At 49.9% G+C, this 25,468-nt stretch overlaps 1 protein-coding gene and 1 long non-coding RNA gene across 3 annotated transcripts in view; one reads left to right on the top strand and one right to left on the bottom strand.

The window, feature by feature from the left end:
- C3 (complement C3) overlaps positions 1 to 22,043 on the top strand; it is a 32,703-nt gene extending 10,660 nt beyond the window's left edge. The window contains exons 20-41 of the mRNA XM_059388802.1: positions 5,321 to 5,463; positions 5,558 to 5,770; positions 8,444 to 8,510; positions 8,609 to 8,695; positions 9,320 to 9,523; positions 10,192 to 10,267; positions 10,552 to 10,711; positions 11,573 to 11,671; positions 14,793 to 14,949; positions 16,441 to 16,604; positions 17,454 to 17,612; positions 17,760 to 17,819; positions 17,943 to 18,033; positions 18,157 to 18,208; positions 19,677 to 19,764; positions 19,867 to 19,953; positions 20,534 to 20,639; positions 20,861 to 20,950; positions 21,112 to 21,192; positions 21,448 to 21,531; positions 21,627 to 21,762; positions 21,854 to 22,043. Of these exons, the coding sequence (XP_059244785.1) occupies positions 5,321 to 5,463; positions 5,558 to 5,770; positions 8,444 to 8,510; positions 8,609 to 8,695; positions 9,320 to 9,523; positions 10,192 to 10,267; positions 10,552 to 10,711; positions 11,573 to 11,671; positions 14,793 to 14,949; positions 16,441 to 16,604; positions 17,454 to 17,612; positions 17,760 to 17,819; positions 17,943 to 18,033; positions 18,157 to 18,208; positions 19,677 to 19,764; positions 19,867 to 19,953; positions 20,534 to 20,639; positions 20,861 to 20,950; positions 21,112 to 21,192; positions 21,448 to 21,531; positions 21,627 to 21,762; positions 21,854 to 21,995 (2,546 nt within the window). The 3' untranslated portion in view covers positions 21,996 to 22,043. The remainder of the gene's footprint in view (positions 1 to 5,320; positions 5,464 to 5,557; positions 5,771 to 8,443; positions 8,511 to 8,608; positions 8,696 to 9,319; positions 9,524 to 10,191; positions 10,268 to 10,551; positions 10,712 to 11,572; positions 11,672 to 14,792; positions 14,950 to 16,440; positions 16,605 to 17,453; positions 17,613 to 17,759; positions 17,820 to 17,942; positions 18,034 to 18,156; positions 18,209 to 19,676; positions 19,765 to 19,866; positions 19,954 to 20,533; positions 20,640 to 20,860; positions 20,951 to 21,111; positions 21,193 to 21,447; positions 21,532 to 21,626; positions 21,763 to 21,853) is intronic.
- Positions 22,044 to 22,131: 88 nt separating this feature from the next.
- The window catches only part of LOC132010865 (uncharacterized), a 4,772-nt gene continuing 1,435 nt past the window's right edge, over positions 22,132 to 25,468 (bottom strand). For both annotated transcript variants that reach the window (XR_009402295.1, XR_009402294.1), the window contains exon 3: positions 22,132 to 22,643. This is a non-coding gene — a long non-coding RNA (uncharacterized LOC132010865). The remainder of the gene's footprint in view (positions 22,644 to 25,468) is intronic.

Here is a 25,468-nt window from a genome sequence, read left to right as displayed (position 1 = left end):
CATAGCCCAGTGCTTTTTGTAGATCGACTTTACTTTGAGAGCGGGTTTTAGGTTCATGGGAAAATTGAGGGGAAGGTACAAAGATCCCACACACCCCTATGCCATAGCCCAGTGCTTTTTGTAGATCGACTTTACTTTGAGAGCGGGTTTTAGGTTCATGGGAAAATTGAGGGGAAGGTACAAAGATCCCACACACCCCTATGCCACCTCCCCGCATACCCAGCATCCCACCCCTGCACGGTGTATTTTTTACACGGGCACATCAGCGTCACCCTAAGTTCATGGCTGATGTTAGGGTTCAATCTATATAGGTTTTGGACAAAGTTATAAGGATGTATATCCACCACTGCAATATCACACAGAATAATTTGCAACCACAAACACCCTTGAGGGGTGATGTCGATTGGGCAGTGGGTAGAGCGATTAAGAAAACACAGAAGAGGAAGCAGAATGAAATGCGTGATTGGAACATCGGTGGTTGGATTATGAAACCTGGCTGTCCCAGGGCTGCCACCCTGACAGTCTTGAGCAGTGCAAGGAGAGGGGTGCACTAACTTTAAGCGCCAATTTTAAGTGTGCTCCTCAAAACTCGGATGCCCAGATAAGTAATATTTTCATGCAATCATTTTTTTTCACATAAAAAAATGATTGCATGAAAATATTACTTATAATTTTTTTCACATAAAAAAAATTCATGGTGAACAAAATATCTACGTTTTAAATAGAAGCCAGGGCTGCACCAAGCCGTACTGGAGTTTGAGGCAAGAGGAAGAAGAGCAGGGAGAGGGGAAGAGGGAGAAGCAGACTCCCCACTGAGCAGGTCGCCTGATGCAGGACCCTGAGATCATGACCTTGAGCCAAAGGCAGACACTCAACCGACTCAGCCCCCTTAGGTGCTCCAAAAGCTACAGTTTAGATCCTTGTCCTAAAAAGCATGTTTCCTGAACCACTAGCCATCTGGCAAAGGTGCTTTACCTGGGTGTCTGTTAGAAATTCAGAATCACGGACCCCACTCCTGACGTGCTGAATCAGAACCTGCACTTTAATGTGGTCCCTTGGTGGGGAGGGGGTGTCTGCTGCATGTAGAGCCACTGGTCTGGTTCCAAGCTGAATGGTTCTCTGTGGTGGGGCCCTGCCCTGGGTGTTGTAGGATGTTGAACAGGATTCACAGCTTCTACCCGCTAGATTACACTAGCACAAACTGCCCCCCCGTTGTAACATGTCACCAAATGTCCCCCAGGAGTTGCCCAATGTCCGCTGGGCAGGATGTGGTGCAGAATCCTACAGGGCCCTGTGGTTTTTGGATTTCGCTCTCTGTGTCCTTGTGACACCTTCTTGATGTCACTGTCTCCCCAGGCACAATTTTAACTCTCCACACATTAGCTCTGTCAATGCTCACAACCACCCTATGTGCGTAGTACTAGTGTTTGCCTACAAATGAGGATATGAAGCCAGGGAAGGAAGGTGACTTGCCAAAGACCACTGGGGGATGAACCTTCCAGAAACCCCATCTTAGAGCTTCGGAGTAAATATGGTAGCATTGTAACCAACAGAACCTGGAAATTCCAGACTCCTGAGCTCCTATGAATTCAAGAGTCAAGGTTATAAGCAGGGAGCTTCCCAAGCTTAAATGACTGGGCTCAAATCTCAGGTCTTCCTGTAGAGAGCTGCGTGGCCTGAGTCGAGTTACTCAACCTCTCTGTGTTCATCCATAAAATGGACACAATAGAAATAGTATCTACTCACCGTGTTATTGGGATGAGTCTATGAGTTAATACACAGGAAACCCTTATAATGGTGCCTGGCATATTACAGAGATCCGATGTGTGTGGGTTATTTTTGGAGCCAAACATATTTTAGAGGCCAAAGGGTAAATGCTTTTCGGACACACAGGGACGCTTCCTCAAATCCCACAAATCATGCACCAGAAGTCAGTCATCTTTATTTTTTTAATGAATATATTTTTAAAAAGACAGTTTTAAGTGTACAGAAACAATTGAGCAAAAAGCAGAGAGTTGACACACACCCTACCACTTCTCCCAATTCCCATTTTTAACCTCTATTTGCATTAGAGTGCTACATCTGCTACAACTGATGGGCCCATACGGATACGTTATTTTTGTTGTTGTTTAAGATTTATTTATTTGAGAGAGAGAGTGTGTGTGTGACCCTGAGATCATGACCGGAGCCGAAATCAAGAGTCGGACGCACCGACACTGAGCCCCGCAGGTGGTCCTGGGTACATTATTATTAACTGTAGCCAATAAATAGCTTAGCGCTCCCCTTCGGTGTTGTACCTTCTGGGGGTTTGGACCAACCTGTAACAATAGGTAGCCGCCGTACCGGTATCACCTAAAGAAGTTGTCTCACTGCCTTTTTTTTTTTTTTTTTTAAGATTTTATTTTTTTTTTTGACAGACAGAGATCACAAGTACGCAGAGAGGCAGGCAGAGAGAGAGAGAGAGAGAGAGGGAAGCAGGCTTCCTGCGGAGCAGAGAGCCCGATGCGGGGCTCGATCCCAGGACCCTGAGATCATGACCCGAGCCGAAGGCAGCAGCCCAAACCACTGAGCCACCCAGGCGCCCCGTCTCACTGCCTTAAAAGTAACAGGGACAGTGTGTCAGAAGTCGTTCCTCTTCTGGTTCTCTTTCGGTCCTTCCATCTTGTCCAAAGGGGAGCGTTCAGTCTGGGCCAAGCATGCCTTCATCTCTCCTGCTCTCGTTCAACAACTTTGATCAGCAAGGAGAGGGGAGCCAGTGCGACTTTGTGCGCGAGCTAACCAGTATCCAACAAAACCATTTTTGCTTTCCTCGAGGGAGCCTCCTATTTATGGTGCAAAAGCTGCTGTTTCACACACCATAGTAAATTAAATTTGAGTTTAAAAATGTAGAAACAGGCCGCCTAGTTGGTTCAGTGGGTTAAGCCGCTGCCTTCAGCTCAGATCATGATCTCAGGGTCCTGAGATCGAGTCCCGCGTCGGGCTTTCTGCTCGGCAGGGATCCTGCTTCCCTCTCTCTCTCTCTCTGCCTGCCTCTCCATCTACTTGTGATCTCTCTCTGCCAAATAAATAAATAAAATCTTTTTTTAAATGTAGAAACAGGGGCATCTGGCTGGCTCAGTCGATGGAACGTGCCACTCTTGACCTTGGGGATGCAAGTTCGAGCCCCAGGCTGGATGTAGAGATGACTAAAAAATAAACTCAAAAAAATGTAAAAACAAATAGTAGATAAGAAATGGTAAATAGCTCCATGATTAGAGCAGACATCACAAAGACAATGAACAGGGTTAGGGTTAGGAAATAAGAATTTCGTTCAAGCCTCTGATAATTTTTTTTCACCACTGAAGAATAAGGCAAAAAATCTTAATAGATGTCTTAGTGTAATATTATTTTTATTTGTTTGGCTTTTTTTAGCATAACAGTATTTTCAATATGATGTTTTTGTAAATGTTGCTTGCATCAGCCCTTTGCTTGAATTTATTTAATTTTTTTAAAGATTTTATTTAGTCATTTGACAGAGAGAAAGAGAACACAAGCAGAGGGAGAGACAGAAGCAGGCTCCCGGCAAAGCAGGGAAAGCCCGAAATGGGACTTGATCCCAGGACTCTGGGATTACGACCTGAGAGGGAGGCAGTGACTTAACCCACTGAGCCACCCAGGCGTTCCCTTTCGCTTGAATTTAATGCAGTAACCGTGACAATGCAAATAACCATTGTTTCTGGCATCATTTTCACTTCCTGTATATCGGCCCTGTCCATCGGAAATACAGTGCACGCTATGTAATTTTAAATTTTCTGGTAGTCCCCATAGAAAAGGAGTAGGCGAGGGGCACCTGGCTGGCTCAGTTCTCAGAGCGTGCCACTCTTGTTCTCAGGGTCATGAGTTCAAGCCCCACGCTGGGCATGGAGCCTACTTGAAAAAATATCCATTTTAGGGGTGCCTGGGTGGCTCAGTGGGTTAAAGCCTCTGCCTTTGGCTCAAGTCATGATCCCAGGGTCCTGGGATCAAGCCCGGAATTGGGAATCTCTGCTCAGCGGGGAGTCTCTCTCTCTGCCTGCCTCTCTGCCTACTTGTGATCTCTGTCAAGTAAATAAGTAAATAAAATATTTTTTAAAATCCATTTTATTATATATTTTCCATAACTAAATATATCCAAAATATTATTCTTTCAACATTTTTTATTCTTTCACTTTGTAAACATTCTCTCATTTTGTAAACATCTATGAACCATCGTCACACTAATAATTATGTTACAAGGATACATCTGTTAATACTTAAGAATGACCTATTAACATCTCAAAATAATGAATGATATATTTTACCACTGTTTGTACTAAGGCTTCGAAATCTAGTACTTATTTTATACCTGCAGAGCATCTCAATGGCAGTGCTTTCTTTCTTTCTTTCTTTCTTTTTTAAAGATTTTACTTTTTCTTTTAAGCCGTCTCTTCACCTGACATGGGTCTCAAACTCACAGCCCCGAGATCAGCAGTCACATGCTTCCCTCACTGAGCCGGCCAGGTGCCCCTAGCCTTTCACTGTTACTACTTTGATCTTATTTTAGGATTTGTAAAATGTACAGCTGAAAAGGTAGATTGGCCATCCAAGCTGGCCCAAACATACGTTAAAAAATTTTCCAGGGGCACCTGGGTGGCTCAGTGGGTTAAGCCTCTGCCTTCTGCTCGGGTCATGATCTCAGGGTCCTGGGATCGAGCCCCGCATCGGGCTCTCTGCTCAGCAGGGGAGTCTGCTTCTCCCTTCCCTTCTGCCTGCCTCTCTCTGCCTGCTTGTGGGTTCTCTCTCTCTGTGTCAAATAAGTAAATAAAATCTTTTTTTAAAAAAAGTTTTCCAATCGCTAAATCAAGCATCATTTTCTACATTGAGATATTATTCACTTACCACAAAAGTCACCCTTTGAAAGTGTACAATGCAGGGGGTTGTGGTGTATTCACAACGAGGCATCAGTTGTTAAGTTTAAATCTGCATGAAGTGAAATGACATAAAAGTAGGAGTCCAGTTCCCACTGGAGCTAGCCACAATCCAAGTGCCCAGTGACCACCTCCACCTTGGGCTACCACTTTGGAGAGCACAGATACAGACTTGAGTTCTTCCCACCTGCACACACCTGTGAACGAAAGAAAATGGAAACAGCCCCATCCCAGCAGTTTCCAGCAGCCACCACCTCCGGGAAATGGATCACCGTTGACACTGTTCAGTCTGTGGCCTTCTACAACCACAGGCTGAACTTGGCACAGCTCCAGCAGGCAGGGGTAGCACTGTGAGGCCGTCTGCCTCCTTCCCTTGACACTCCTCTCCCGGGCAGGGATCTGCGTGGCTGACCCCTATGAGGTCGTGGTGATGCAAGACTTCTTCATTGACCTGCGGCTACCCTACTCTGTCGTGCGTAACGAGCAGGTGGAGATCCGAGCCGTGCTCTACAATTACCAGGAAACGATGAAAATCAAGGTGGGTCCCTGGGGTGGCAGAGGCATGATGGAGAGCTGGGGGTGGGGGTCTGTGGCACATGCCCTTGACTGATACTCTCCCCCACCCCCTCCAGGTCAGGGTGGAACTGCTCTACAATCCAGCCTTCTGCAGCCTGGCCACCGCCAAGAAGCGCTACCTTCAGACTATAGAAATCCCACCCAAGTCCTCAGTCGCCGTGCCTTATATCATTGTGCCTCTGAAGCTCGGCCTGCATGAGGTGGAGGTCAAGGCTGCCGTCTACAACTATGTAATCAGCGATGGTGTCAAGAAGACCTTGAAGGTCGTGGTGAGTCCTTGGGGCCCCTGCTGCCCCTTGTCCCTCAGGAGAATCTTCTCTCTCTCCTTTGCTGTCAGTCCAGGTTGGAGACCCAGACTCTGAGACACTAAGAGTGTCCAGTGTCCAGCTTAGGAAATTTAGGAGTCCTATAGGTTTAGATGCTGGGCCGGGATTAGGGGCAGTGAGTGAGGACTTTTAGGGCACCCCAAAAAACTTAGTCATAAAAACCAATGGTACATTTTTAAGTGAAAATGTATTTTAATATCAAATTTTTAATTTTTTGATATTTAATATCAAATACGATTTTTAAAAAGATTTATTTACTTGATAGAGAGAGGCACACACAGAGGGAACACAGGCAGGGGGAAATGGGAGAGGGAGAAGCAGGCTTCCCACCAAGCAAGGAGTCTGGTGCAGGACTCGATCCCAGGACCCTGAGATCATGACCTGAGCAGAAGGCAGACGCTTAATGACATTACTGAGCCACCCAGGCACCCCTTGATTATGATATTTTTAACACATTTCAGTATATAGGAGTTTTCTTTTGACCTTAAAAATTGGAGAAAACATATTTCACAAAATTTTTTTAAAGATTTTATATATTTATTTGACGGCATAAGTAGGCAGAGAGGCAGGCAGAGGGAGAAGGAGAAGCCACCCCCCCCCCCCAACCAAAGCAGGGGTTGATTCCAGGACTCCAGCATCAGGACCTGAGCAGAAGGCAGACGTCTAACTGACTGAGCCACCCAGGCGTCCCACACAACAAATTTTAGAAAGCAGTAACATACAATGTGAGAACATAAGAACTTCTAGTTTAACATATGGTTTTTATCCTTAATATATATGTTAACAGTTACATTTCTACTCTTTCCTACAGTGACAAACATTGGTCAATATAATAGGAGATCAAGTCGTTAATAAAAATAAAAGTCTCCTATCATCTTTTATTAATATTTTCAAGCAAAATGTGAGATCATAAATAAGAGAGACAACATTTTAATACAGTGTTGTAAGGAATCAAAATTCATGTCAAAAAATTCATGATTAACAAAAGATCAAAGTGTTAAACAGAGAGGATCTAATAGTATCAAGTCAACCAACATTTGGCTTTCCCAAATCTAAAGGGAAAATATGGCCCCCATATATGTGTCTTTTTTTAATGGTTAAAATTGATTAATGGTTCATTTTCCCCCAAAATGTTAAAGTAATTGAAAAAATATTGAAACACTGAAAAGCAAATGCTTTAAAACTGACAGTGCTATTTTATAGTGAAATGTCTTATTTATACCCAAACCAGAATTTATTATAATTTTTCTTTCCCAACTTTAATGGATCCAAACTCATATTTTTTTTTTTTAAGATTTTATTTTTAAGTGATCTTTACACCCAACATGGGACTCGAACTTACAAGCCTGAGATCAAGAGTCATACATCCCACCCAGCCAGCCAGCCAGGGGCACCTAAACTCATTTTTTTTTTTCAACTACTTTAATGTTCTGGAATATAATTAACCATTAAAGCATACATAAAAATATAAATCTAGGAGATTTTTTTTTAAGTTCTCTCTCTCTCATTGTTGGGCTGAAACTCACAACCCCTAGATCAAGAGTCACTCGCTCTTCCAACTGAGCCAGCCAGGCGCCCCCTACGGGCACATTTCTTATTATCCCTCTGGCCTGGGGCCCCAGTTCAGTGTGGCACCGATGAGATGAAAACCTAGGAGGGTGCTTAGGGCATGCATGGTCCAACACCCGAGAGCTAGTGTGCCCACAACTTCCCAGCTCTGCACACTCGGGTGCTGGTAGCTGGAAGGCAGCTATGACACGGAAATTAGCAGAGCTAAAAGATGGATCTTTTCTTCCCGGGGAGTTGGGTGTCAGACATTTACCAGCTTGCCACTGGAAGAGACTCAGTCTCCAAAGGAAAATTCAGGCATTAATATCAGCCTAAAGGAGACTGTGTTCGGGAAAGGCATTAACAGCTACAGTCCACCGCAGAAGTCTTTCTGTAGACACAGGAAAGCATCCTTTGGGACTCTGACACTAAGACAGCCCCTGTTTTAACTGAGCACGTATTGCATACCAGACATTGTGCTGAGTACCTTATGCACATTCTTTAGTTCTAGAGACGTTTGCAAGGCACGGAGTTAAAAACACAGACTTTCTTGGGACATTTAGCCTGACTACCTCCCCTGCCATCCCCTCCCCCGCAAAAATACCAGACTTCCCTGTTCAAAACCCAGCTCTCTTCTACCAGCTGTGTGACATTGGACCAGTGACTTCACCTTTCTGTGTTTCCCCACCTCTGAGATGGGAGTTGTACTAACAGTACTCAACCCTCGGGGTTTGTTGCAAAGGTAAAAGGTTAACCCCAGAGAGTAAAGAAAGCTCCTTAGCACAGAGGAAGCTTTCAAAGGGGTTTGTTACTTTGTTAGCAAGGTTATTAATTCCCAGGATGACCATAGGAAGTAGATGTTTGCATTGCTTCCTCTTTCAAAGGGAGGAAGCCAAGGCACAGAGAAGTTAAGGAATTGACTCCCGGTCACACAGCTAGGACAGGTGATTCCGTTGTGCCTGTGCTACAGTAATCCCCAGAAGGACAGTGTCTTTGCTGACCAGTTATGTCTCTGTTCCTTTATTCACCTGACCTCTCCCCGCCATCCCCCATCCCAACATGGTTCAGCCGGAAGGAGTCAGAGTCAACCAGACTGTGGCTGTTCACACACTGAATCCAGAAGAGAAAGGAAAAGGTGAGTCAGCCACAGCAGAGGGTTTGAGGTGGTGACGGAGGGCGTGGTGGCCTGGTGGGAGACAGCCGGTGGCATCCTTCTCTCCTCTTCCGCGGCAGGGGGAGAGCAGAAAGTGGAAATCCGTGCGGCAGACCTCAGCGACCAAGTCCCAGACACAGATTTGGAAACCAGGATCCTCCTGCAAGGTGAGCCGCCACTGACAGGCCCTGACCCCGGGGGGCACAACCCTGGAGTAGGGAACACAGTCCCACCTAATTCTGGGGCTATTTATGACTACAGCTTCCCCTTTCCACTTCCACTAGGACAGCGGGCCACCTCCTTGATGGGTTTGGTAGAAGACCCCAGGCGGTATTTAGTTCAGCAAACAGCTTTTGCTGATAAAGAAATTTAAATGAGAAACAGTATAGTTCAAAGGCAGGAAATTTTGGAACTTAAATGCCTGGGATGGAGGAGTTTCGCAAGAAGGGAAAAGAAGTCGCTGGAAAGGCATCTTGCAAGCAGTGAGGTTTGGGGTAGAGACGCTTGGTTTCCTCATCCGCGAAGGAGGTGAATAACGGTACCTCTATCAAAGGAGCCTTGAGAGGATTAAATGAGATACTAGAGAGGTTCTCTAGAACAGTGCTTGGCAAACAGCACGAAGCACGATTGCTCCTGGAATTAGTTTTCCACTGGTGTAACCAGAGGACTCAGGGCCCAGAGTTCTCCTATGAAGCACAAGCCTGTTTGGAGCCTGGGATCACGGGTCACAGCCCTAACCCTCCTCACCCGACCCCATGGTGCTTGAGCGCGGTCCTCCCACCCGGCTGCAGGGACCCCGGTGGCTCAGATGGCAGAGGACGCCATCGATGGGGGCCGTCTGCAGCACCTCATCGTGACCCCGTCGGGCTGTGGGGAGCAAAACATGATTGGCATGACGCCCACCGTCATCGCGGTGCATTACCTGGACCAGACGGAGCAGTGGGAGAAGTTCGGCCTGGAGAAGCGGCAGGACGCCTTGGAAATCATCAAGAAGGGTGAGCCCGCGGGGCGCCTGGGTGGCTCAGTGGGTTAAGCCTCTGCCTTCAGCTCAGGTCATGATCCCAGTCCTGGGATGGAGCCCCTGCATCGGGCTCTCTGCTCAGCGGGGAGCCTGCTTCCCCCCTCCTCTCTCTCTCTGTCTCTCTGCCTCCTTGTGATCTCTCTGTCAAATATATAAATAAAAATCTTTAAAAAAAAAGAAGAAGAAGAAGAAGGGTAAGCCCACGTTGGAGACCGCCCCCCCCTCCGCCCCCCTCCCCAGAGGATCCCCCCCTGGGCCCCGGCCCCCCATCGAGGCCCCGCCCCTCCTCGAAGCCCCTCTCCAATCTGGACCCCTTCTTCTCAAAGACCTCCCAGGGGACCTTTCCCCTCTCTGAGACCCTGGGCCCCTCTGAGACCTAGGGAGCTCCCTCTCTCCCTGAAGCCCCTTGAGACCGCTCTCCTCTCGGAAGCCCTCTCCTCTGAGAACCTCCTCCTCCTCCCCTCTCGGATCGCAGCACCCTCACCTCTGCCTTCCCCCCAGACTTCCCTGCTCCTGGCTGAGCTCCCTCTTTCCTCTCGGATCCCCTGTCCTCTAAGTCCCTCCCCTTGCTGACATACCCATGCCAGGCACCGCCCCCACTCAGCCCCTGCTCCTAGGCTGACTCTTCTCACTTCCCTGCAGGGTACACCCAGCAGCTGGCCTTCCGACAAGGCAACTCGGCCTTCGCGGCCTTCAAGGACAGGGCGTCCAGCACCTGGCAAGTCATCCTCATACCCCACAGAGCGGGGTGGGGTGGCCTGGTGTGGTCCCGGGGAGTCTCGTCCACACAGCCCTGTGCCCAGCTCTAGAGCTTCAGCCCGTAGAGGCACGTGGCTTGCGGTCATCAAGCGCCTCCCGCAGCTAAGCTGGCTGGGTCTGCACTTAGAAGGGAGAAGCGGGGCCAGCCCGGCCAGGCTCTGCCCCTCTCTGCTCACTGGTGTGCTGAAATGGCAGTCTCTGGATCCCGGAGGCGACTGCCTCACGCTCGGTGCCTGCCCTCAGGTTGACGGCCTACGTGGTCAAGGTCTTCTCTTTGGCCACCGACCTCATCGCCATCGATTCCCAGGTCCTCTGTGGGGCAGTCAAATGGCTGATCATGGAGAAGCAGAAGCCCGACGGGATCTTCAATGAGGATGGGCCAGTGATTCACCAAGAGATGATTGTAAGAGGCAGGAGTTCAGGGCAGGCTGGGGAAGGGGCGCCCGGAAGTCCCAGGATACATAGGAGAAAACACTACCCCTTGGCCTGGAGTGTCGCTCTTCCAGTGCAAAGACCAGAGGCCTTCAGAGTCCAGGGCAAAACCAAAGTCCTTCTCCCTTCACTCTGCCAGCAGCAGTAGCATCGCTGCAAGCTGGTTAGTAATGCATGTCCTCAGGCTGGACCCTAGGTGCATGGAATCGGAAACTTTAGGGAGACGGCCTAGGAATCAGTTTCGACAAACCCTACCCCACCCCACCTGCATGATGCTGATGCATGCATAAGTTAGAGAATCACTGCCTTAGCCTGAACTTTCAGGTGTCCAGTCTCACAGCTGTCCTCCTACCCCTATCCATACTCCATCTGTACTGCTGGGATCCTTGCTCTCTCCTGCCACAGGGCCTTTGCACATGCTGTTCCCACCGCCTGGCATGCTAACGCCATCATCCCCCAGCAACATCTTTCCTGATCTCCCCAGCTGAGTCACACTCCCCTTGTCCACTCTCACTCCCACACCCACTTCTCCTGCACAGCACTCATCAGTCTGTAATGATATATCTTTCGGTGAACTGGTTGGTTCATGTCTGTCTCCCCTACCATACGGAAAGCTCCATGAGGGTTGGGCTAGTGTCTGGTTCTTTCCCACCATCTTATTCACAGCACCAGTGACATGGGCTGAGTGAATGAACACTGAAGAGAGTAGCCTCCTAAGGAGACGCTGAGGAGAGGTTCAGCTCCTCCTTGACCTACTCACCCGGCAAGGGGATTGGTCACCAAATGGGAACACACTGGTGACCCTATCCTTGTTTCCTGCTTCCTATTCTAGGGTGGCTTCCGGGATTCTAAGGAGAAGGACGTGTCCCTCACAGCCTTTGTCCTCATTGCACTGAAAGAGGCTGAAGATATTTGCCAAGGACAGGTCAACGTAAGTGTCTGCCCTGCTCCCCTCCCCTACCCAGGGCACATCCACCGTGGAGGTGAGGTGTTACATCTGGGTGATTCTCTGTCCTCCCCAGTGCAATAACAACCACCACGGTGGCCATAATAACACCCAGCATTTGGGGGTCATTAACTAGGATGCTCATCTAAGATCTTCCCGTGGTTAAGTCCTGTAATCCTTGTAAGAGCCCAAGAGGTCGGCTACTCTTCTTATCCCCAGTTTACAGAAGAGAAAACTGAGACCCAAAGACATCAAAGAGCAGGTCCTTTCTCCCTGCTTTACCATTTTCAGAGAGTTTTCACCAATGTCAACCAAAGCCCGCTCAAGCCCACTTTCCACGTCACCCCCGCCAGATCAGTGCCTTGTATCTTTGCTGCTTCCCTAAAGAAAACTCACAACAGAGAGCTAAGAAAACATCAAGACCATTTTCTTAGTCTGAGAGATCTTTTTAGGAAATTTTCTTTTCCTTTCTATTTTTTTTTTAAAGATTTATTTACTTGAGAGAGAGAACATGGGGGAGAGAGGGAGAGAGAGAGAACCTCAAGCAGGCTCCCTGCTAAGCACAGAGCCCCTATGCAAGGCTCCATCTCAGGACCCTGAGATCTGACCTGAGCCGAAATCCAGAGTCAGGTGTTTGACTGAGCTATCCAGGTGCCTGTCTTTTAGGAAATTTTCAAAGGAACCATGATCCTTAAAGGGAAATGATTAAAAATGTTGTCTTATGGCTATTTCCTTTTCCTCTGGTTTTGGCTTTGAAGAGGAGAAACTTAGAAAGATTGGCTTCTGAGAGTCTTTGTAATTGCTCTATTTGCTTTGCCCTGGGTTTTTAAGAGTAGCGTGTTTGACCTTTAGCTTACCAAGTCCAGAAGCCCAGGATCTCACGTCAGCCAGCTGCTCCCTTAGTTGGAACCCAGAAAAGAGAGGGAGCCGGGGTGGGAGGGGGGTAATCTTTAGTCCCCAAGAGGAACCCAGGCCCTTCTGTGCCAAATAATTCCTTTTTCTCTGCCACCTACCTAGCTGGGCAGAATGTGGCTGGCTGCCTTCTTTGGGGGAATAGCCTAATCAAGGCTATCAGATTCCCGGGGAATGGTTCTTTTTTATTTTATATATATATATATTTTTTAAAGATTTTATTTATTTATCAGAGGGAGAGAGGGGGGGAGAGCGAGCCCAGGCAGACAGAATGGCAGGCAGATGCAGAGGGAGAAGCAGGCTCCCCGCTGAGCAAGGAGCCCAATGTGGGACTCGATCCCAGAACATTGGGATCATGACCTGAGCCGAAGGCAGCTGCTTAACCAACTGAGCCACCCAGGCGTCCCTTTTATTTTTTTTAAGAGTTTATTTATTTAGTTAATAGAGAGAGAGAGTGAGCACAAGTAGGGGGAGCAGCAGGCAGAGGGAGGGGGAGAAGCAGGCTCCCTGCTGAGCAGGGAGTCCCATGGGGGATCCATTGCAGGACTCTGGGATCATGACCTGAGCCAGAAGGCAGAGGCTTAATGACTGAGCCAACCAGGAGTCCCCCAGGGACTGGTTCTGATTGGCTCCATCATGCTCATGTGATCACAGCTGGGCCAATCAGCTGAGGCCAGAAGTAGGTCTTACTGGCAAATATGGCCGCTTCCATTGTGGCACGTAAATGAAAGAAAAGTTCCTACAAAAGTCGGAAGTAGATGAAGGAGAGGTAGCTGGGCAGGCAAAAGGGTTATTTTCTACTACAACACAGCAATATTTGGCCTCCCTGCTCAGCGGGAGCCTGCTTCTCCCACTCCCTCTCCCTCTGCGCCTGTGCTCTCTCTCTCACTCGCTCTCTCAAATAAATAAATAAAATCTTTTTAAAAATTAAGTCATAGAAGTTTACATTTAAGTAAATTAGACGATGCATTAAACATTAAAAAACAGGTAAAAAAAAAAAACACTCAAAACTCATCACTTCCCAATTATTCACTTTCATCATTATCCTTGGTACACCCATCCATCTCGAGGTTCTTTGCACACGTATATGGTGGAAATACTATCAGACGCTGTGCTACTGCCCACCTCTTCCTAACTCTGCGTTCACTGCCTCCACATCTGTGGTTTGAAATTGGCCACGGTTGTATTTACACCATGAAAATCCGCAAACACTACAGATCGAGTCTTCCTCTACCCCTCCTCTCTCTGGGTCTCAGTATTCTCATCTGTGCAGTAAGAATGATGATAAAAATAGACTGGCATACATTTGGGACCACGTGGGTGGAACTAGAGGGTATTATGCTGAGCGAAATAAGTCAATCAGAGAAAGACAATTATCATAAGATCTCCCTGATATGAGGAAGTTGAGAGGCAACGTTGGGGGGGATGGGGGGCTAGGAAAGGAATCAATGAAACAAGATGGGATCAGGAGGGAGACAAACCATAAGAGACTCTTAATCTCACAAAACAAACAGGGTTGTGGGGGTGGGGGTGGAGGTAGGGAGAGGGGGGTGGGGTTATAGGCATTGGGGAAGGTATGTGCTAGGGTGAGTGCTGTGAAGTGTGTAAACCTGGCGATTCACAAAACTGTACCCCTGGGGCTAATAATACATTATATGTTAATTTTAAAAATTAAAAAAAAAAATGGGCTGGCATATATAGTAAGTGTTAGCTAGGAAGCTGATGATGAGACAAGAGGAACTCCCAGCAGGATGCTGAATCATTCACACTAGCTCACAAGTGCCTACCTGAGACATCTCTTCTCCACTCCATGTTCAGGCATGTCATGGTGGTAGCTTGAAACTGACCACAGTGGGAGTATTTCCCTTACAGTAACTGGAGATCTGTAAACTAGCCACCCTCCTCCCCTATCCCCAAACACACACTGGAGGCCTTAAGCAGCTACCGGGACACTGCTGGTTATATAAACTGTCCCTGGCAACTTTTAGGTATTCAACAACAAGGCAGCTCATGGTGACTAAAATGTCTGGAAAACCCAGTGGGGGTGTGGGAGAGGGAAGATCGATCCAAGACAGATGTGTCCCAAGGACAGAAACCATCCTGGTACCCAAGAAGTGGTGCCTTTGTGATCCTTACCAGCTCTCTGTGGCAGTAATGTCCAACTTAGCAAAGTACTTGATCCTCTTTCTTATAGAGCCTGCCGGGCAGCATCAATAAGGCAGGACAGTATCTTGAAGCCCACTACGAGAACCTGCAGAGATCCTATTCTGTGGCCATTGCTGGCTATGCCCTTGCCCAGATAGGCAAGCTGGAGGGAAACCTCCTCAGAAAATTCCTGAGGACAGCCAAAGGTGAGGGGCAGCCTAACGAGGTAAAAGAGGAATGCATGGCTGGGGTTGGGGGAGGCCATCTTGAACTGGCATGCGGGGTGCTAAGCTGTGCTGCGATGGGCAGATTCAAGGTGAGCTGGAGTGGATGGTGCTAAGCCATGCTGGGTGGGTGGCTCTGAGGTGTGCGAAGTTCTCATTGTAAGCTCCACGAGAAGGTCCGTGGCCTTCTTCATTCAACAAGTGTGTATTGAGCACTTGCTATGACCCAGGAGCAAGGACGTGGGCTCTGACATCAGACAGACCCCAATTCAGATCCCGCTCTGCCATGTTCTCACTGTGTGACTTTGTACAAGTCACTGAACCTCTCTGGTCCTCATCTTAAGATGATATTTACATCGTAGGTGGTTGTGAAGATTGAACAAGTAATGCAGGTAGAAGGTCTAGCACCCCATAAGGGCTCTGTCACTCCTGTTGTCCTAACATTAACATTATCTCAAGGGTCTTTGGGATTAGACAAGATAATGCCATGGGCAATTTATCACAGTGCCTGGCACCTAGTGAGCACTTAATCATTGGTTCCAGTGATGATCTGTACCAGGTTTGCCCTGATTGATGGAACATAGTCAAGAAACATGATGTAACATATACCGAAGTGGTTTAACACAATAGAAGTTTGTTGTTCATGGATGGATCTCCTCCATACACTAATGCCCAGATCCCAGCCTCTATCTATTCATGGCTCTGCCACTCCAGGTCCTTGGAACCCACTCCATCCAAGTAGAAGGAGAAAGAGTCAGGAGGATTATGCAAAGGACGTAGACCAGTCATGGAAGGGGTCCCTGTCACTGCCAGTGCCCATTCCATTGTCCAGAGCTCCATCATATGGACATACCTGCCTGCAAAGATATGTGGGAGATGTAGTCCAACTGTGTGCCCAGGAAGAGGAGAGAACAGTTCTTAATAACAATCTCTGCCATAACTACTTTCTTAGGCACCTGGGACATCACAGTGAATCAGTATAGCCCCTGCCATCATGGCCCCACACTCCAGTTGAGGAAAGATGTGAGTTAATAGATTGCTATGGAGCATGATAATGCTGGAACAAGAGAGTGTAGGATGTTTTGAGAGACAGAAGGAAAGACAGGGGTCTGTCACCCAGTCTTGGGGTACCACTGAAGTCAAATTGTGCAGGATGAGATTAACAGGAGTTAAGTGGAGAAGAGGTTCTCCAAGTAGAGGGAACAGAATATCAAAAGACTGAGAGGGAATAATGAGAATGGACAGTTTAGGGAATCTCCTATAGCTCAGTGGGGGTACAGTTGAGAATTCAAGTGGAAGAGTAAAGGTTAATGAGAGAAGAGAATGAGGCAGGAGCCAGCAGGTTGAGGGCCTTGCATATAAGGATACTTGAACACCAAGAAGTCTAGGGGTTGTGGTCTTCTGAGCTTTCTCTGAGCCATCTCCAGGCTGGACAGAGCAGTGAGCATGGGGCGGTGGGGGTTCTCTCCACAGACAGGGAACGCTGGGAGGAGCCTAACCAGAAGCTCTATAGTGTGGAAGCCACATCCTACGCCCTCTTGGCCCTGCTGCTGCTCAAAGACTTTGACTCTGCACCTCCTGTCGTGCGCTGGCTCAATGAGCAGAGATACTACGGAGGTGGCTATGGCTCCACCCAGGCAAGTGACCCCATATCCCCCAGGCACCTGCATGCCTACTTCCTCTGGCCTCCCACTGGCCTCCAAGAGAAGACATTGAGACTGAGGGGAAGACCTTCTTTCCCACAAGCCAGAGGGGCTGGAGTGGATTTGAGAGATCAGGCTTTTTCAATTGTGAACCCACCTATGGGATCTAGACTACATTCTGAATGCCCCAAGCTGTGTTCTGAGCCTCCAGGTATCTAGACCAGGTTTTCAGCTCCACCCGACTCCCTGTTAGCTCATCTTCCTGTGGGTTCTAGACCAGGTCCTCAGCTCCACCCGACTCCATGTTAGCGCATCTTCCTGTGGGTTCTAGACCAGGTCCTCAGCTCCACCTGACTCCCAGCCTTTCTCTCCCTGGTGGGTTCTAGGCCATGGTTTCAAAAACCTCAGACTCCGGTTTGACCCCCTTTCTTTCTGGCAAGCTGTCAGTCATACTCTCAGTATCCCTTTTGGATTCTAGGTCATATGGTCAGTGACCCCAGGCTTCAACTTCATTCTTTTTTCACAAGTGGGTTCTAAACACATTTTCATTTGGCTCCAAACTCTTACCTTAGACTCTCCTCTGGATGAGTCTGGGCCACATTCTCGGTATTGCTACAGCCTCAGTCTTATGCCTGCAATTTCTGGTGAATACAAGACTTGTTGTCAGTGTCTCCAAGTTCTGGTATAAGCCTCTATCCCTTGGAGAATGTGGAGCATGTCCTCAGTGTCTAACAACCCCCAATCTCATCCTTACCCTCTCTGGGGGTGGGGGTGGCATCCTAGGCTACAGTCTTAGTGCCTTCTCCCTCTGATCTGAGTCTCTTCCTCTCTCTTGGGTTCTAGGCCACCTTCATGGTATTCCAAGCCTTGGCCCAATACCAGAAGGATGTCCCTCACCACAAGGACTTGAACCTGGAGGTGTCCATCAAACTGCCCAGCCGAAACAGTGAGATCAAGCACCTCATCCTCTGGGAGTCTGCTAGCCTCCTGCGGTCAGAAGAGGTACAGTGGCCGAACCAAGCCCTCCTTGCTATCACCCTGCACACCAGCCAGGGTTTGCCAGAGGCAGGAAGGAGAGCAGATGATTACTATACCCAAGGGAAGGCTTCGTTCCCGACATCCTCTCTTCTTTCTCCCTACTCCCTGCAGACCAAGAAAAATGAGAATTTCGAAGTGATAGCTAAAGGAAAAGGAGAAGGCACCTTGTCGGTAAGACACAGGAACACACATCCACTTGGCCCGCCACTTTCTCTCAACCCCTCTGCCCCAGAGCGACCCTCTCCTTCTCAACTCAGGTGGGCTGACACTTCATTGCCCGCACTATTCCCCCAGGTGGTGACAATGTACTATGCCAAGCCCAAAAGCCAAGCCTCCTGCAAGAACTTTGACCTCAGGGTTAACATTCAACGAGTCCCTGATGATGGTAAATGGAGTAAAGCCCCTACCTGTTATCCTTCCCTTAACCCCATTCTAATGTCTGCCCCCCCGCCTGAATCGGGACCCAAGGACCCCCCCCCTCCCATTTTTCTGTCTTCTGTGTGCCTAGGCAAGAAGCCTCAGGACGCCAAGAGCACCATGCGTCTTAACATCTGTACCAGGTAAGTGACGATAGCTCACTGGGGGGTCATCTTGACCATTCCTCTGTCCATAACAAGACTTCTCACGAATAATATCTGCGGTACCTAATCCTTTCCAAGAGCGCATTGTGCCTCTGGTATTGTGTGAAGTCCCCCGAGGAGGTAGATGCCACGGACACAGCCCTCACTGCCCTCACTGCCCTCAGCAGTCCGAGACTAGCCATGGCCACAGAGGCGAGGCGGTACAAGCAATCCCAACAATCGATGGGGGAAGTTACAGTTGTTCCATGACCTTGAAAGTGTTTTATCACAACATCGAAAACTCTCATATTGCCGGTTTTAAAGATACAGAGAAATGAAAATGACAGCAAGACAAGAATTTGTTTAAGATGCTGTAAATGAAAACCTCAGAACATTGTGATGGAAGTGATTTTTTTTTTCTCCTTCGTAAAACACTTATCAAAAGAACTGTGGTTGGAAAGCACCTCCTTCCTCCTCTTTGTGTAACTTAGGTTATGGATAAAGCAGGCATCCTTCCTATGAAGTTGTGAATTGTCATGTTCCCTTCTAAGTTAGGTCAACTTCCAACACTTAATCCTTGCAGTGGCCAGTGTCATGAGATACCCAAGAGTTATGGCTGCGTCTCTGCCAGTGTTGCTTCCTCTGGGACAGCTGCACCTTTGGTCACAGCCATTCTTCTCACTTGTGTTGATGGGCTCGTGTTCCCCCAGGTTCCTCCCACTGCATAGCCGGCCCCTCAAATTGCAGCAGGGGGGACATTCCCGCAGCCTGCTGTTTTTTCTCTAGCTCCGTTTGTGTGCTATTCAAATTTTACCTCCAGCAGTACCCGTCTTTAACCAGTCTTCATTTCTCTGCCGTGCTTTCATCTTTGTTGGCTAGTTCCCTCTTTCAATAACTCATTTTCCCAAAACATCAGGTGGGTTGATAAAGAATTAACACAATCACAGGTCACGCTATCAGTGCATGACAGTTCATGCACTAATGGCGGCCCAGTGAGTTGGCACCGATGGACTTGAAAGAAGTGGTGTGATTGGTCATTGACTGTGATGAGCATCTGTTATTTGCAAAGCGATTGGTGGACTGGAGAGCTAGAAACAAGATTTGTACTTTATGCAGTTGTGATTACTGTACCCCGGTGTTACTGATCTAGACCATGGTAACATTTTCTTGTCTTTATTTTCTAGAAGAACTGAGGCATGGAGAGGGCAAGGGACTCATCAGAGGTCATATAGAGCTGGGATTTGAACCCATGCAATTGGGCTCTAGAGCCTGAGCTGTTAGTCTCCTTGACCATCATACTGCCTTTCCCTTAGTCCCTTTGGGGAATGTTTCCTAAAATCGAATATTGCTCTGTGCTGCTATGTGGGAACTAGGAACCTCTGATCAGACCCCCCCCCCTTGTCCAGGAACTGACCCCCAGGGCTGACCCCACCCTGGGACCTGACTGTCCTCTCTCTGCCCCAATCAGGTACCTGGGACCAACAGATGCTGCCATGTCGATCCTGGATATATCCATGATGACTGGCTTTTCTCCTGACATTGATGACCTCAATGATGTATGAAGGGCTTGTGGGTTTGGGGGCTGGGATCAGTGGGAAGAACTCTGGGGTCTGGAAGAAGACTAAGGAGGATTTTCACAAGTTCTACTCTTCCCCCAGTTGAGTGGTATCGAGAAATACTTCTCTAAATATGAGCTGGACAATAAGCTGTCTAATAAGAACACCCTCATCCTCTACCTGGACAAGGTAAAGCCTCCAATGGGTACCTGACCTCTAGCTGGCTGTCCTTCCTCTGGGTCAGGCCAGGCCCAGGCTAGGGGAGATGGGGTCCCTACTGCTGGGTGGTGGAGAAAGGGGCATGTGGAAAAAGGTGGCCAACCCAGGAGAGGGAGAAGAAGGCTCCCCGCCGGGCTGGGAGCCCAGTGCCAGACTCAAACTCAGGACTCCGAGATCATGACCCGAGCTGAAGGCAGACATTTAACCAACGGAGCCACCCAGGTGTCCCAGCAACTTTTAAATAACTATTCAGTATCGTTAAGCACGGGATGTTTTTATGGGCATAGATGGCAGTCCGTTGGCCAGCACTCAACCACATGGCCACTCTTGGGAAGGAAGGAGTCCGATGAGTGCAGACTAGTTGCGAGCCTTGGAGAACGAGAACATGAATTTTTTGAAGTCTGCTAAATCTTTTGGCAGAGCTTCCTCTGATTCCTTCCACCCTCCCCACCCGTATCCCGCCTTCATCCTTCATTTTCTCCAACCCCCAGTGCCCGGGCCGGCCTCCCCTCCGTGTCATCCCACTGACCGGCCTCCTCCTTCCGCACAGATCCCGCATCAGCAGGAGCACTGTATATCCTTCCGAGTGCACCAGTACTTCAACGTGGGGCTGATCCAGCCTGGGTCCGTCAAGGTCTACTCCTATTACAACCTGGGTGAGCAGCTGACCTGGGACCTGGGGGCTTGAGGGTCCCAGGGATCTGAAAGGTGGGGGCTGCTGAGGGTCCCAGGGTTGGAGACGTACCATCTCCAGGTCCGAGGGCCCCAGCACTGGGGACCTGCCATCTCCAGGTCTGAGGGACTGGAATCCAAGCCTCCCGGCTCTCTGGGCTGGAGGCCGGAGCCCTCTGACCCTTCCGCACCACTGTGCCCACAGATGAGAACTGTGTCCAGTTCTACCACCCGGAGAAAGACGACGGCCTACTGAGCAAACTCTGCCACCAGGACTTGTGTCGCTGTGCTGAGGGTGAGCACAGGGGGTTGGAGAAGGGGTGACCACACCCCCCTGGATCCTCCTTCCTCCCGGGGTGGAGGGGGGGGACTGCACTCAGAGGAACGGGCCCAGGAGTGGTGGGTCCTGGATGAGACGTAGGGTACAGCCGCGCCCCCCACTCATCCACCCCGCAGAGAACTGCTTCATGCACCAGGCAGACAAGGTCACTGAGGAGTACCGGCTGGACAAGGCCTGCGAGCCGGGCGTGGACTACGGTAAGCAGGTTTCTGCACGCGTGAGTGCGTGTGAGCAGCAGTGTCTGTGGCTGTGGTTGTGCAGGGACTGTAGTCCTAGGTAGCTGCGTATAGGATCGTGTGTGGCGGATGGGCTGGGCGGGGGCAGGGACTGTTGCAGGATGGGCTGGGATCCAGCATGGATCTGCTTGGGCGGGAGTTGGGGGGGAGGCCATGTGCGCAGGTGCGCTTGTGGGTGAGGGTGACCCCCACGCCCCCACCCCACCCCACCCGCAGTGTACAAGACCAGACTCGTCAGAAAGGAGCCCTCGGACGCCTTTGACGACTACATCATGGTCATCGACCAGATCATCAAATCAGGTCAGCCCTGCACTCCGCCCTCTGCCGCACAGTCCCGCCCCCTCCTCCCAGTTTCCTCCCGCTGCGGCGCTCAGCTCCCACTGCCTGCCCTCCAGGCACTGACGAGGTGCGGGTTAAGGAAGAACGCAAGTTCATCAGCCACATCAAGTGCAGAGAAGCCTTGAAGCTGAAGGAGGGGAAGCGCTACCTCATGTGGGGCGTTTCCTCCGACCTGTGGGGACAGAAACCCAAGTGAGTGCCAGCCCGGGGCCTGCCCAGGGTCGCCCCGCCCTCCCAGCCCCGCCCTGCCCCTGACCTGTCCTGCCTCCCCCTCCCCCACCAGCATCAGGTACATCATCGGCAAAGACACGTGGGTCGAGCTGTGGCCCGAGGCTGAAGAATGCCAGGACGAGGAGAACGAGAAACAGTGCAAAGAGTTGGCCAACTTCGCGGAGGACATGATCGTCTACGGCTGTCCCAACTGACCCCTCCCCACGTCCCCACAATAAAGCTGCAGTCTTCTGCCGCGTGTCTCCCCGTGTGGGAAGGTCTTTGACAGGGAAAGAGGCAGTTGCAATCCCCCGCTCCCTCACCAGCATCTCCCCTGGGCTCCATCCTGAAGCCGCACCGGGCTCCTGCCTGCGCTCCCCCTGCGGGGTGGGCCCCCCCCCCCCGGAAGGGTGCCCTCCCCCCTCCCCAGGGAGCCTGCGCCTGCCCGCCTGGCCTGCCCCTCAGCCCAGCCTTCCCACCTGCGTGCTTACCTGCCCCTGCCGGCACCCTCACCCGCGTTCCTACCACCGATATTGTCATCTGAACCTTGACCTGTGGTCCCACCTACGCCCCGGTAGTATCCACCTACATTCCGGGCACTCCCGCCTGGCCCACGCCGACATCTCCCGCCGCAGGCTGGCCTGTATCTTTACCGACGCTCTGACCCACACGCTCCGCGAGCTTCCTTTCCACCTGCCTCCCCACCCGCTTTCTCACCTGGTCTCACCTGCAGCTCAAGGGTCAACCCCGGTTGCTCCCTCGCCGGCATTCGGTGTGGGGCAGTGGTGCCCAGGAGGGGGCGGTAGGGGGCAGGCCGGGCGACATTTCCACGGGAGCTCAGGGTGAGTGAGCAAGGGAGCCAGCTGAGAAGGAAGGTCTGAGTCAGCGGTCAAAGGCGGAGAGTGCGGGGGCATTGTGGTCACAGCACCCCAGAGCTGTGTGGAGGGCAGCAGCCACAGGCAAATGGGTTCACTGGCCGCCGAGGGGAAGTGGGGTCCTAGATGCCTCTTCTGGTTAATTCCACCGCTAGGACTCGAGGGAGGGATCCATTCCCGGCTCTCCTTCATGGGAAAAGCCCTAAGCTTTGCAGTCGCCCCTTTTCAGCACCTTTTCCCTAAGACCCGCCAGGTCCTGTAAACCCCACCTCCTGATTCCAGGACTATGGGGGAAATAGATTCACAGCCAGAGTCCCCCTCCCCTCCAGACCCTGATTGGCAGGGACCTCTGTCGAGGGGAGACTCCAAAATCCTCATCACTCACTAAGTGTCCCAGCCAACCTGCCCACCCAGCTTGATGTCTTTCTTCTCATTTCTTTGCTTGCTGATTTCCCCTTTCTTCTGCCCTGGGATTCCTTTTCTTCCTTTCTTTTTAGCACATGGGGTGTTGTTTTGTTGGAGCACCTGTGGTCCCCCAGGATGGACAGGAGACAGGGTCTTTGAAACTGACATTCTAAGGACAGCATGGAGTTGATTTCACACAGTGAGGATGTCCGAAGAGGAAAGGAGAACAGGGCAATGTGAGAACACTTGCCTATCGTGGGGCCACCAGTATAGTCCTTAGATCCAATAACAGTCATTTTGTGGGTCAACCTAGCCATGTGTCAAACTTGTGTCAACCTAGTCAAACACCAGTGTAAATGTTGCTAGGTAGGTATTTTTTAGATGTGATTCACACCTATAGTCAATTGACTTTCCGGCCACACTTGACAGTGTGGGTGGGCCTCATCCAATCAGTTGAAGGTCAGAAGAGGAGAAAAGATAAGGTTTCCAGAGGAAGAAGGAATTCAACATAGTGGCATCGAAATTCTGCCTGAGTTTCTGGCCTTTCGACTCTAAACTGTAGCATCAACTCTTAACTGAATCTTCAGCCTGCTGGCCTCTCCTGTGGATTTTGGATTCGCTACACCCCAAAATCACATGAGTCAAATTCCTAAGGTTCCTGGCTGGCTCAGTCAGTAGAGCATGCGACTGTTGATCTCAGGGTCATGAGTTCAAACCCTACGTTGGGTGTGGAGCCTACTTCAAAACAAAACAAAACAAGAACCAATTCCTAAAAATAAATTTTGTGTGTGTGTGTGTGTGTGTGTGTGTGTGTGGAGAGAGAGATGATGTTGATAGATAGAGGCTAAAAAGAAGAAAGAGAGAAAAGAAAAGAAAAAGAAAGAAGGAAGGAGGAAAGGAGAAAGAAAAGAGATGAGGCAGCTGGGTGGATCCGACTCTTGATTTTGGCTCAGGCCATGATGTCAGGGTCATGAGATCAAGCCCCATGTGGGGTTCCACGCTCAGAGCAGAGTCGGCTTGGGATTCTCTCTACGACAGTACAGACCATGGGAGGTGGTGAGATGCTGGCCGTCGGTCAGGGAGGTGGACACTGGGAGCAGAGTGGGGAGCAGACAGAGGGGGCTCCCCCTGGGCGGGCACCTGTGGCTTGCTATAGTGCTCTCTCTGGAGGGTTGCTCCTGGGCAGACAGAGGGAATGGCTGCATTTAGTCCATAGGATGTAATTGGTTAACTCCCTGGGTGCACAGTGGGAAGCCATGGCAAGATTTTAAGCAGGGGAGAGATGAAGACTGGCATATGTGCTTAAAAAGTTGATGAAGGGGCGCCTGGGTGGCTCAGTCATTAAGAGGCTGCCTTTGGCTCAGGTCATGATCCCAGGACCCCCAGGATCGAGTCCCGCGTCCGGGCTCCCTGTTCCACGGGGAGCCTGCTTCTCCCTCTCCCACTCCCCCTGCTTGTGTTCCCTCTCTCTGTGTCAAATAAATAAATAAAAATCTTTTTTTTAAAAAAAGCCAATGGAAGCCGTTCCATTCCAGGCTATATCTGAAAGACCTAGAACCGGTGCCCAGACAAATACGTGGGCACACGTGCTCCTGGCAGAGCTTGGCACCGTAGCCGAAGGGTGGGAACAACAGAAACATCCCTCAGGGCGTGAGCGGGCAAGCGAAAGGTGATGTGTCAATGAACTCAAACACTCCTCCAGAAACAGAAGGGAGCGCTGGCACGCACCGCGACGTGGATGGAACTTGAAAACAGGACATCCAGTGAGAGAAGCCAGACGCAAAAGACCATACATTGCCTGTTTCTAATTTCATGAACTCTCTGGAATGTCCTGAACAGGTGACTCTGTAGAGCAGGAAAGCGGACTAGCGGTTGCCTGAGGCTGGGGGGCCCCGGGGGCTGGGGGTCGGGGTCGGGAGTGGCCTCTTTATGGGAAGGGGCTCACCTTCCCAGGCACTGAAGACATCTGGGAAGGAGATAGAGTTGCCTGACATCGTAAATATCCTAAATGCCATTGAGCTGCTCGCTTCAAAATGGTTAGTTTTATGTTATGTGAATTTCGCCTCCATAAAATGAAATTAAATTAAAAATAAAATAAAATAGGGGTACCTGGGTAGCTCAGTTTGTTAAAGCCTCTGCTTTCGGCTCAGGTCATGATCCCAGGATCCTGGGATAGAGCCCCACATCGGGCTCTCTGCTTGGCAGGGAACCTGCTTCCTCCTCTCTCTCTGCCTGCCTCTCTGCCCACTTGTGACCTCTGTCAAATAAATAAATAAAATCTTAAAAAAAAATAAAATAAAATAGACAAGCTCACACTAGGTAGAGGGCATAAAATGAATTACGAGATGGCAAGAGGGAAAGAGAGTGTCGAGCCACAAACCACTATGAGTCCGAGCCAGAACCGGCAG

Source organism: Mustela nigripes, chromosome 2 (assembly GCF_022355385.1).
Source record: "Mustela nigripes isolate SB6536 chromosome 2, MUSNIG.SB6536, whole genome shotgun sequence".
Lineage (NCBI taxonomy): Eukaryota > Metazoa > Chordata > Mammalia > Carnivora > Mustelidae > Mustela > Mustela nigripes.
Note: the sequence above shows the minus strand (reverse complement) of the source record. Positions and strands in the feature narration are given on the sequence as shown.